Source organism: Parasteatoda tepidariorum, chromosome 6 (genome assembly GCF_982258835.1).
Source record: "Parasteatoda tepidariorum strain Cologne lab strain chromosome 6, Ptep-v5.0, whole genome shotgun sequence".
NCBI lineage: Eukaryota > Metazoa > Arthropoda > Arachnida > Araneae > Theridiidae > Parasteatoda > Parasteatoda tepidariorum.
Genome location: NC_141760.1, coordinates 18,270,300 through 18,283,631, shown reverse-complemented (window position 1 = coordinate 18,283,631; position 13,332 = coordinate 18,270,300). Strand labels below are relative to the sequence as shown.

Sequence of the window (13,332 nt, the reverse complement as noted above, 5' to 3'; positions counted from 1 at the left end):
TTTCTTAATGCATATTTTTAAGTGAATAAAATTAAAATGAGGGAAATTCGAACTTTTCTGTTGATGAAATATCGTTACTTATTACTCATTATGTTTTCCCAAAGACTGGTGATGTAATCGTCCCTGTCAGATCTACACTGTTCATGATCGAATCCAAAAGCGTGGGTCAACTCATGAATAACAGTTCCCAATGGTTCACAGCCATCCCCTAAGGAATGTCACATATTCATTACAACATATGTCATCTATTCATTACAACATATGTCATCTATTCATTACAACATATGTCATATATTCATTACAACATATGTCATATATTCATTACAACATATGCCATATATTCCTTACAACATATGTCATATATTCCTTACAACATGTCATACATTCATTACAACAAATGTCATACATACATACAACATATGTGATATACAGTAGAACATGATTATTTCTCTCGTTTGAACAGTATTTTATTGTTTATCCCAGAAATCAGGGAGATAATTGTTTATTTCCCTGTTTCATTAATAAAAAAAGTAGCTTGTAATATTTATTTTGTTTCTTCAAAAAAATTCTTTCGACCCACATAAGGAAATTCCAAATTTTTTTCTTCATTTTTTTAAAGATAGACGTAAAATTAATTAAGGAACACTTATTTTTGGTAAAAAAAAAAGGAATATATGATTAAATGCACAGATTTCAGTGATGAAGACTTGTTGAGTAAAGATTGTGGAATTAAATAAAAGTAAATATTATATAAATGTTTTGTACTATTACGTAAATTATTGACGTAAGAATGCTTCGAAACATTAGATAAACTTCTGGAATAATGCTGCATATTTAAAAATATTCGGCCAAATCATAATCAATTTAAAAATATTTATCTCTTCGAAAATTTATATAATCTGTATCTGAACAGGATTAACAGGGACATTTAAGACGAATATAACAGGTGGTGAATCTCACATAACAGAGATATTAATTTACTTATAAATTTTAAAAAAAAATTGGTACTTGCTTCTTAGTAGTGAAGCAAACATCATCAATCATGAAAATTTATATATTCTTAGGTCTACTTGGTTTGGCGTGTAAGTTTTTTTTATAGTTTATTTTGTATTTAAGAGAAGTAAATTAAAATTTGTTATAGATGCTATCTGATTATCGGAAATCATTGTATAAAAATATTTAAATTACGTCAAAAAATATATCAGTAACTTAATTTCAAAATGAGAGCAAAAACTGAAAAAGTTGTGATCTTCTTATTACGATTACTGGTTATCCATTGGTCAAATGCTTTTTCCTTCTGGATTGACTCCGTTAAACATTTCAAATCATGGGTTGCAAAAACTGTCTCAATTCATGTTTCTCGTCGGATTGGTTTTTAAATCCTACCTAAATACTTTTCCTTCTTCACCATTCATATTTATATTAAAATCATCGTCAAGACAGTCATTGTAAGTTAATAATAAGAAGAATGTAAAAATTCTTTAAATTATTACCATGTAAATACATTAAAAATGCCTGCTAGTGAAAATAAAAATAAAAACAGCAGCTGTCTCCATAGCAACGCATGCAATGACGAAGCATGCGCACTGTTTACTATTACTCTTGAACATAGTTGAAACATGTGGCGACGTCCAAATCAGTTGCGCGCGCCATCAAACCCTAAACGACATGCCAATGGGTAATGAGATTTTTTTTTTTAAAAGGCAACTAATTAATAAATAGGCACTGGACAATTCTACGAAATCACGCACTGAACTAAAAGATATATATTGACACAGTAAAGCTAAAATAATTCCAATTTTTCTTTATTTCTTTTTATTTATGATCTCCCGGTCATTTAATTAAGCGAAACATGTTTATAGTTGTTCATCCCATCAATTAAAAAATTAACTTCATTCTGAATCAATAAGTATGGAGCTATTAATCGATGCCAATTCGTGATAGCCGAAATTTACCAAAATCAATTAATTTTCTCGCGTACTTATCCTTTTCGAGGACTTGTAACTGACCTTTTCCCACAGTACCTATTTTCAAACTGCATAGTATAGATTGAGTTTTAATAAGTAAAAATATATTAATAATTCTGTACCTATGTTAGTATATTTCATGCATTTTAAATCTACAGCAGTTACCACAAACTACAGCAGTACCAGTATTGCGTATTATCTAAACTAATTAAGCACCATCGGCGTCAATAATAGTATGGTAATTTTTTCACTTTTCTCCGAAACGAATTAGTACTATTTCTGCCTTAATTTTGATTTTTAATAAATAGATTTTTTTTATTTCAGTTGGTAAGGATTTATTACAAAAATCATTTAATGATCGTTAGAGTCAATAATAGTATGGCCTTTTTTTTACGATTCTCTTTAACGACTTAGTACCATATTTCCTTTAATTTCGCTTTCTTTCGAGCCTATTCTGATTTTTTTAGTTCAAATAATTTCTATTAGCAAAATTAATTAAGCACTATTGGCGTTAATAATACAAGTAGTATAAGGATTATTTACTGTTCCCTTAAATGAATAAATACCATTTATTAATTATTATTTTTTTTGTTGCTTTTTTGTACATATCTTATTTTTGGTTCAATCACAATTTATAACGATAATTAATTAAGCTTTATTAAAAGCAGTAAATGTTTGGCAGCAGTTTATGATTCACCAAAATGAATAAGCACAATTTCTCCATTAATTTGGTTTTTTAGTAAATACTTTTTTTAAAATTTCAATAATTACCTAATACCAAAATTAATCAAACATCATTAGAAGTCAGTAAAAGTAAAGCCATTTTTTACGTTTTTCATAAAGGAATTATACTTCGTTTTTCATCAATATTTCTTTTCGGCATATACTACGTATTCAGCATACATATGCTTTTTCAAAGTTAAGTGCCACTATATATATATATATACATGTATTTATTTATATATATATATATATATATATATATATATATATATATATATATATATATATATATATATATATATATATATATATATATATATATATATATATATATATATATATATATATATATATATATATATATATATATATATATATATATATATATATATATATATATATATATATATATATATATATATATATATGCGGCTAACTTTAGAAATACTAATTTTTTGATGTAGTCAAACTATATAACATAAGAAATTAATATTATAGAACGTGATGCAATTGACTTTTTTTTTAAATCAATAAAGCTGAAAGCCGTCAGACATCAGTGATTCGATGATTTTATCTTTAAAATTTCTGATAAAACAGAATCGTCAACAGTTTTATTTATATCCACGGGCAAGTTGGCATGGAAAGAGTGGCAACCAATGAAAAAATTCCATTTTTTAATCCTTCCTCCCTAATGATCTAATAGAAATTTTTGAAAGATTTTTTTGGATCGTCGATTGAAATTGCCCTTTTTATCTAGTGTTCAAATTTCGAACGAAATACATACTATTTCATTATTTATTATTTCAAATTTTCTCACAAACTGAAACAAAAATATTTTAAAAATATTAACGAAAATAGTTTACTCCTTTAATTTGCTTTTAGAAAAACTTAAATTATAAGTAAATAAACAAACAAAAAATCAGACACTCATTTTTTTCTTATTGCTTAAAATCATTGCATTTTTATAGGGGGTCGCAGACGAAACCCGATGGAAAACCCTGATTTGTTTCAAGGTGACATTGCTGGCATTGAAAACATTTTCGTGAGTAGTATATTTTAATCAACACTCTTTTAGTTTACAGTGGCAGTGGCAGCCCAGTGGTTACAGAATCGGGCTCCTATCCGGAGGTCCCGAGGTTGGATTCTCGACTCCACTAAGACCCACCCAGAACATGCGATACACCTTCTCGTAAAATCTGTGGAATCAGAAGTCCTGTGGTCTGTCTCTCACCAGTCCCGTGTGCCCAAGAATTTCGAGAAAATATCCTTCCCCTTTAGATCTAAGTCTAAATTGAAGAAGTGGCCTCACAAATGAGATTTCCTCAATGGCGGATCAAAATTATGATGGAATGCTTTCGGATCATGCTCAAGGATGCTTCCCTGAGCGTCGCCGATCGCAAATTGCGTATCTCTAGTGCGACGTAAATAAAGTTCCTGCCTAGTACCTACAATTTAGCTTACATTGTTCTATAAATACATTATGACTTTAACAAATAAAAACTAAATGTATAAGAAACTTTTTTAGTACGAGAGCAAAATATCAATTTCTTTAATTTGTTATTACAGAATAACGTTTAATCAAAAGATTAAGAGAACAGCCTATTAAAGTTAGACACTACGTAGGGATTTCTCTAACCGAGCGTATTTTGCCATTCCGCAAGTTCTTCTCTACCATGAAGGTAGAGGGTTTAAATCACACCGCATCTTTGGATGTGTCTCTGCCTTCTTGTGTTAATTATTCTTGTATCTTAAAAAGGACTTATAAGCCATAGATTGTAATGAGTACACAAGTCAGCATACATGTAAAAATAAATTAAATAAAACCGTGCTCATTAAATAAACTAGTAGTTCACGCCGTATATAACATGTATTCTTCCATTACAATGAGTTATTTTTATATCCGTCGTTAGCTGACCAACTTTTGTGTTTACGACTACTAATGTTCAACTCCATAGTCTTGTAATTTTTTAAACCAATCCAGAAGACAAAGAAACTCCTGGATCAGTACGGCCAGAGGTATTGATTTGTTATGGGAACATGAAAGACTTAGCGACTCGACAGATTTAACGTGCATCTGTCTCCATTTACAACACTGGGAGTCTTCTGCCGGTTGGGATCGAACCAACGAACTCTTTGACATGTGTCCAGTGCCCTACCGACCAGGCTATCCCTGCCTTAAAATGGGTCTTTGGCTATGGTCAAATGAACACCAAGCCATCAATAATAATCAATCGATTATATTCACTGTGATTAATCAAGTAATGTGAATACCATCGCCCAGTTTTCCTTAGACTGATATTTTTCTAAGATTAAGTACAACTACCTTTACGGTATACCTTTCACAGTAGTTTTTTAAGGTTAAGTGCCACTCCCAGGTTTATCCTGCACTGATACTTTTTAAAGTTTAAGTGTCATATGAATAAAAATTAATTGTTCAAATGAATTAATTTGAATGATTTTAATCCCGTCCATGCTCTTTCAAGCATTAATAATAGTTGCTCATAGTTTTAGTCTCACTAAAATACTAATTGATGACCCTATATAAACCTTTTTTTACATAGCTTTTAAAAACACATAAAGGTGTATATCACACTCTAAATTTCGCTGAAATTCTTCGTTCTTTTAATCCTATTTTTACTCGGTATATTATAAATCATGTCGAATCTGAATCAAATTATGGTAAAAGTTACCGGGCACTGAGGGTGACAATACTTTTTACCATAAAATCAATTTTACCGGAACATGTTAAGAAACAAAATATCCGACATACCGTAAATTTTAGAGTAATAATTACCGTCAAAATTCCTGAATCACTCTAATTAAATAATTATTGCTGAAAAAACTACGGTATAATTTCTTTATTTTAAGCTAAAAATGAATTTTACTTCAAAAGTACGGCAAAAGATAATGACACCAAACTGCCGGTACTTCATGTTGAAATTTGATCAGAAATTTTTTACAGTGTACTCACGATAAACAATTAAAATTCCTTTTAATAATTATATTTATTTATTTATAATCTAAAACAATTAGTTTTTTATGGTGCTACGATCAAACAGAAAATTATCAATTAAAATAACTCACTGAGAAATTTGGAATTGACAGAATTAGTACGAGCAAAAAAAATCCAATCAATTAATTTTAAAATTCACGTAAACTTTAAATACCAGTACTGAAGTACTTTCTATAACAGTACTTTAGTACTAGTAAAAAATAGTACTTTAGTACCTTTTTTACTCTAATTTATTGTTGTTATCATCATCAGGATAGAAATGGTGTTCCTTTAAAAAGAATGCAATGGCCACAAGGTATCATTCCTTTCAAAATTGACCCTGGATTAAGTAAGTGCTTTTTATCACCCTATTTTACCATAAATTTATTGAATTAAAAGTATCTACAATAATTAATAGATAGAAGTTTTACTCTGAACACCATGATTTCCATCTATTTTCTTAGTTCTTTAAAAGAAATTAACAAATAATTGTACCTTAATAGTGAGGGACTGAATATTTAACAAACCATAAATAGAAACTCAAATTAAAGATTAGTTTTAATTGCCTTTTATTATCTATGGTTGTACACAGTTATTAGATTTATTAGAGTTTCTGCCTAGAAGATGATACTTTTTTTTTTATTTATTTTTTTATAATATTAAAAATCATATCTTGGAACACTTAATTTTTTAATTAAGTCGTCTTCATTATCACTCCACTGCTTACAAACGCTTCTAAAAGAAATTTCCTCTGGTACTTTTCTAATTTTATCAGACCATATTTTTGTGGTCATTTTCCCATGATGCTGCAATGATAGCCCAAAATGTTGAAAGTACTGTGAGCCAAAGAGAAATAAAAAAGATGAAGAAAAAACAGACTACCCTGAATAACTTTTACGTTAATCTTCACGTGTTAGGACTCAATCTTAATGTTTCGAAAGGGTGATCTCAAATATGCTAATTAATAAGTGCAGAAGATATAAGTTACTCAGAATAAACATGCCACTTTTTCTACGAATTCAATGATCTGACCCCCAAAATATAGAGATTTTTTATTATAGCCGAAATTTAGAATTTTGTCCGAATGACTTTGTCAGGAGAGCAGCCTAAAGTTTGAATCCCTTTATGTTAATGTGACTTTTTTCGCTCTTTAGAACTCCTCAAGCGAATTTAAAAAAAATCGCCCATATTTATAAAATTCGTTTATACAAAAATAATCCTCTGCAAAAAATAACTTTTACTAAATATTTATTATTTTTATGCTTTTATTTAATAATAGTGAAAATAATTTAAAATTCTAAGGAGTGAAATTTTTGCATCACTTTAAAAATTTAATTTTGCATGGCAAAATACAAAATTGGAGTGAAATTCGTCATATAGTTCCTAAGAAATCAAATTTTAACGAAGTTGTATATTTAATAATATAACGCGATAACTCTACTCCATAAATGCGGGTAAAACACATTGATTAAAAAGTTTTTCATTTAGAAAATTTTTCTAACACATTGATTAAAAACTTTTCTTTCTTTTATTTTTCTCTCTTTTATTAAGACGTTGTTTTTATCATATAAACTCAAACCAATTTTGTGTCTTTTTTTTTCCCAGCATTGCTATCATTCAATGCAAATATACGAGTACATAACAGATAATTTTGGATATTAATAAAAATCGATTAATCGAAAGATAATCGAAAATAAAAGGAAGGACAATAAAGCGAATAACGCAAGAGGTACGCAAAACTTAACTATTGTCCCTTATTTTTTTATCACTGTTCCCCGTCACCATACATAAAATTACCTATTTTATCTATTTTACTAATTAAACTGGCATCGAACTTTTTAGTCTAGTTCTCTGAATTCCACTTATCCCCAAATTTAATAATGATTTAACTTACTTCCAGCAGTTTTAAGTCAACCTTATAAATATTATGATCTTAATACGAATTACATTTAAATTTCAGATCACGAAAGAATTCTGATTTTGCAATCAATGAAGAATATTGAATCAAAAACATGCATTACTTTCGTAGAACGCACGACACAATCTGACTACATAAGAATTTTTCCAGGAGAAGGGTAAATACGTGACACGCATTTTTAGATTAGTAATTCTCAGCAATAAGACTAAGTTAGTGAAACAGATACGTTACGAAATAAAACAGTTTTAGATACTATTGCACAGTATCTCAAAAAAAAAAAAAAAAAAACACCGAATCTATTGCAAGATATTTTATTTTATTACCGTCGTTGAACAGCCGACCCAAGTTTTTGGGTTTACGACTGCTAATATTCAACTCCGTAGCCTAGTAATTTTGAACCCAATCCAGAAGACAAGACACACTTTACATATCACTTACATTTTAACTGGAGCGTTTCGATGAAGTTTGATTTACTGGACGTAACAAGTAGGCATTACCATTTTACAGCCATAATAGTATTTTATTTTATAACTGTCGTAGAACAGCAGACCCAATTTTGGGTTTACGACTCCTAATGTTCAACTCCGTAGGCTTGTAATTTCGAACCCGATCCAGAAGACAAGGGAATTCTTAGATGAAGTATTGGGAGACATTTGTCTTTAGTGAAGGACTTTTTGACGAAACTAACCCGCATCAGCGTGACATGGGGAGGAAAACAGTGAAAACCTCCCACGGTTAACCTGACGGCAAAGGAACTCAAACACATGATTTGTCTACCGTTGAGGATATTTTACGTCAGCACAGTGGTTGGTGCTATCCGAGTTCGGAATTCGAATCAACCAACCATTACCGTGAATCGAACCCGGTTCACCTCATTTAGAGGCATTTAGCGCTCTATCCCCTGAGCAGCCACGGCTCTATTACAAATATTGAAAAAAATTTGAGAGATTGTGAAACAAAAAAAAAATTGCAACAATTGATAATAGTACTTTTTGGTTCGCCGCCAACTGCTTTTCTTTTACTTTATTTTAACTTTTTATTTCAAAGTTTTGTGGCGTTTTTTTTTTGCAGACGGCGTACCGAAAAGTACCATGAATTATTACTATTTATTATTATTTAATAACTTACATTTATTAATAAATTACCCACAACCCAGAACCTTTCTGATGCAAGGACATTTCTCTGCCCCCTACACAGGCCGGTCGGCCATATAAATATATATATAGACTAAAAAATTTTAGAAATCTGTAAATTTCGGTTCATATCCTTGGTGTCTTATATTTTCGTTCTTCATTTTACAGTGGTACTAATAAAGTTTTATTTAAAAAAGATTTAATTTTTAAAAATTAGATTAACTGATGGAAAATTTTCATTTTACTTTAGATTAAAAGCTGGTTTTTGAAAATTTGATTAACCGGTTATAGATCCTTAAAATTAAAAATTAGATCATTATTGTTAAATAAATTTCCAACGAAAGAAGTGCCGTGTCATTGCTTAACCATGCTATCAAACTTCTTTTTAAGGCACAATTTGCAACAATTGTGTTGTTGTTTGTTTAAAAAAAAATTATTTTCCGATAGTCTGTTCTGTGAATTAATTATATTTAAAGGTGATAAAATGACTTTATTTAAAAACGTCTTTGTTTAAAAAATATGTAAACGTATTTCGTTTACGGGGAAAAAATCTAATCCATTAACATTATACCGATTCATTTTCACCAAAAAAAGCGCTATATTTATTAGTTAATGCAACATCCATTAGTTAAATTTCATTTGATCTGCAGGTGCTACTCTTACTGGGGTCGAGTTGGACGCGAACAACCAGTATCCTTAGGGGATGGTTGTGAGTACATGGGTACCGTCATCCATGAGTTGAACCATGCTATCGGATTTGATCATGAACAAAACAGATCGGACAGAGATGACTACCTCATTATATTTTGGGACAACATTCTGAAGGGTAAGATACCAATGAATTGAATAATCTTCCTTTTCTCAAAACTAATATCTATTGGTAACACTATACTCTGTTGCAAGTTAATGACAAAAGCCATTATCCATATGGTGAGAGCCTGTTTGCATCTAAGTGCTCTACAAATGGATGCTAATCTCCCAGCGCGAACGTATATCAACATCTCCAACTCTTGAAACAACGCTGCACAGCTTCCTTTTTGCTTACTTTCTTAAATCGTGTGAAATGAGGGAAATAAAACTAATTGAATAAAAGCTATTAGTTTGTTAATAAGAATTATTAAAACTGATATCTAAAAATCGCAACATATATTCGTCTTTCTGTTAACATTTAAATAAACTGATGAATGAATAATAAACATTGTTTCCTGCAGACGATTTCAAGGACTGGGAAACAAAAGTAACGCAAATTCTTTATCTCGCTTTTGATTTGTTAAGGGCATATCGGCTTAGGACGCGCCATTTTAAATGGTCCAATCATGTCCAATGCTCTTGCAACGTCATATAGTTACTGCTTGTTTTTTCAAGACAAATGTTCTCTTTATTTATCGAAATATGTCACCAAATCTAGGACTCCAGTAAGACTCTACGACTTGTTGTATTTATACAAATACTTGATCTTGCCTAATTCTTGTTTTGGGGATTTCAAATCGGAAATTAATTTTGCTGTTAAAGCTACAAATTTTTTTAAATGACATTTTTTCTCATTTTTTGTTGAAATGTATAAGTTAAAAAACGTTATATATGTCAAGGGATTGAGCAAATATTGCGACAAACCTCCAGGGTAGTTAAAGCACATCATCGGGATTAAAATGTATAGAAACCTATGCTCGGAAATGTAGTTATACACGATTGAGGCGCTTCTCCATTATGACTTGTTCAGAAGCACTTGGAAAAACAATTCATAATAAGTAAGTTTTTCTCGCGACGTATGACGACAATTCGGGCATGGGTTCTGATGCAATTTTAATCCTGGAGATGTGCCCTAACTTTCATAGAAGTTTGTGGCAACATTTACGCAACCTCTTGCTACATACAAAGTTTTTACTTGTACATTTCGACAAAAAATGGGCTAAAAATTTCCTTTAAATAAAACAATAGCTTGGTGAGAAAAATTGATTTAATATTTGAAATCAGCGATACAAAAGCATCTGACATCTGTTTAAAAAATCGCATGCAACAGAAAGCAAAGATTTTTTCCTCGGTGTAATACGTTTCGTTCAATTTTATAGTTGGGGCCGGAATAGCCTGTTTGGTAGGGCACTGGACCCATATTCAAGCGGTCTTGGGTTCAATGTCCTACAGCAAAAGACAGTAGTAAATGGTGGCTGATATGCACGTTAAATCTGTCAAGTCACAAAGTCCTCCTTGTTTCAAAGATTCAGAATGACCAACTGTTCAATAGTTCTAGTTTTTTTGTTATCTTCGACGCTATTTCTCAATTTATACCTTGTTATCTTACCAGATTTGAGTATTTGGCTTCCTTCTTGGCCATATTTTCCTGTAAGGGTTAGCCTTAATGCAAAGCTATAAGTGAATCATAAATGTTTCTGTTGTAAGTCAACACTTATACCAACACACAATTTCCATATTTTATTGCGCCAGAATTAATTTCGAATAGACCGAGTTTTAGAAACGGATATATATAGCACAAATCTTAGCCTCAAAGGCCCAAATGTAAAATCCAATAGATTCAGGTCTGGTGAATAAAGTGGCCATTCATGTGCAGCAAGAAAGCCGTGTTTCAAAGTTCCTGTTGTTATAATTAAAGCAGATATCTAAAACACTTTTCTAACCAGGTTTCCAAAATGATTTTCCAACATGATGAGGTCAAAATGTGCCTTTTAAAACTTTCTTTAAACTATTTTAAGTAACACTTTATAAATAAGGCATTTCTTAATGAAAGTTATTAGTGAAATGCTTTCAAGCAAATGGTCGTAAGTTTCCCAGAAATTACGTAACACTTCCTTTTACTGAATATAATAACCGATATTGTTAATTAATTTTACATAGCGGGAAAAAATTAAAAATATTTTTGGAAACTCACCTAAACATCATAGACTTTGCAAACAGAGCTTACTTAACTGTGATATGCAATTTATCTTGATGTGAACTTTTACTGGGGATTTTTAGAATCTTTTACAAAAGTGAAATAAAAAGATGCAGGCGTATGTTTCAGAGGTATAAAACTAATATTTATGAGGAAAAGAAACGTAAACTTCATCGAAATTTGTTGAATCAATTATGAGGAAGGAAACCTGAAGGAACATCAAAACTAATCAGATAACTTGAAACTTGGGGTCACTTTGATTCTTTTTTCCCGATTTGAAATTTCGCCTTCTGTAATTATTCAGAAGATTTTCGTAATGTTTTCGTTTTTTCTTCATTCTAATTTCGACTATCATTATGTAATTTTCTTAATAGAATAGATTTTTTATAACAATTTTAAAAATACATAAAGTCTATGATAACAGAGCTCTTGGTACTTTTGTCACCTATAAATTTTCGGAAATAAGAGCTTGTTTAACTCTTTAACTAAGTGCCTTCTATTTTATCAAGTATAATTACGAATTTGTAAAAGAAGTTTTTATGTATGTGATTTCGCTCTTTTTTTTCAGGATTCGAAGACCAGTTTGACAAACTTAAACCTAATCAGGAGAGATTAATTAACAATTTTGATTATGACTCCATTATGCTGTACGGTGAGACAGCCTTCTCAAAAGATGATTATTCTAAGACCATGATTGCAAAGCAAAAAGGTGTACGACTTGTTGAACCATTCAACAAGAAAAGACTCAGTGACAGTGACATCCACAGGATAAATGTCCTCTATGATTGTCCTAATAAATGATTGATCTTATTTATGATTGTTTATAAACATAAATAAAAGTTTGAATAAATACAAGACTCCCATCTCTATTTGACTTTGAAATATAAAACATTCAATAAAACTTTGCTTAACTTTGGTACTTTTCTCCTATTTGTATAAAGCAGAGCCTCTTTTTCTACATCCTAAAGTAGACAATTGGGTATACTATAGCCTACGTCACAGGTTGTGTTATTCCTACTAAATTTAACCCATGAACGGCATTTTCTGCGAGCCCAACTTCAAGCCACAAATAAACAAACGAAGTGTTTGATCGTTTAACTTACCCTTCTCGCCAGATTTTATTGCATTATAAAGAAAAGTAATTGATATTCGATTTTTTATTAATAATTGATTTATGTGGATAGTGGCATTTATGTGGATAGTGGCATAGAATTTAGCATTGCGTCATGGTAAATGTTATTCCTACTAAGTGGAAGTAGTTGTGTTTTTTTTTATATTATACCCAATTATGAGTCACAAAGACAACCGCATATCCGTTTTTTGATGATTTTCATATTTTCATAGAAATACTTACAATAGGCTTACTTAGTTCTTTTTACTTCATTATTTACACGAATGCTGAAAATATAAGTTATTAAAGGCAGATTACTACAAAGCACTCTTTGTACTGGTTGACTAAATGAAAAATTTCATATGGTTTAATCAAGATCTTTATTCATTTATTTTTTTAGTATTGGTGATTTGCCGACCGGCCTGTGAAGGGGGCAGGGAACTGTCCTTGCATCAGAAAGGTTCTGGATTCGAATCCCGGGCATGGTATGGATGTTTCTTTCTCTCTATCTATGTTCTATGTCCTTTCTCCTTTGTGTGTGAATGTGACCTGCCCTGCAAACGGGTTGTGGTAATGTGACGTGGGCGACGCTGCTCCACCG

General features: G+C 30.7%; 1 protein-coding gene across 1 annotated transcript; it reads left to right on the top strand.

Annotated features, from left to right (window-relative positions):
* The first annotated feature begins 930 nt into the window (after window positions 1–930).
* Window positions 931–12,481, top strand: LOC107441051 (astacin-like metalloprotease toxin 5). The gene is made up of 6 exons (XM_016054186.4): window positions 931–1,082; window positions 3,659–3,732; window positions 5,956–6,031; window positions 7,643–7,757; window positions 9,384–9,559; window positions 12,189–12,481. Exons 1-6 carry the CDS (start codon window positions 1,043–1,045, stop codon window positions 12,419–12,421), a joined length of 714 nt encoding a protein of 237 aa, XP_015909672.1. The 5' UTR covers window positions 931–1,042; the 3' UTR covers window positions 12,422–12,481.
* The last annotated feature ends 851 nt before the right edge of the window (window positions 12,482–13,332 follow it).

Bases quoted from the DNA above. Each gene is read 5' to 3' on its own strand.
- LOC107441051 (XM_016054186.4), top strand. From the start codon at position 1,043: ATGAAAATTTATATATTCTTAGGTCTACTTGGTTTGGCGT. The intron at 3,733-5,955 runs GTGAGTAGTATA...TATCATCATCAG, and splicing joins CTGGCATTGAAAACATTTTC to GATAGAAATGGTGTTCCTTT. The intron at 9,560-12,188 runs GTAAGATACCAA...CTTTTTTTTCAG, and splicing joins TTGGGACAACATTCTGAAGG to GATTCGAAGACCAGTTTGAC.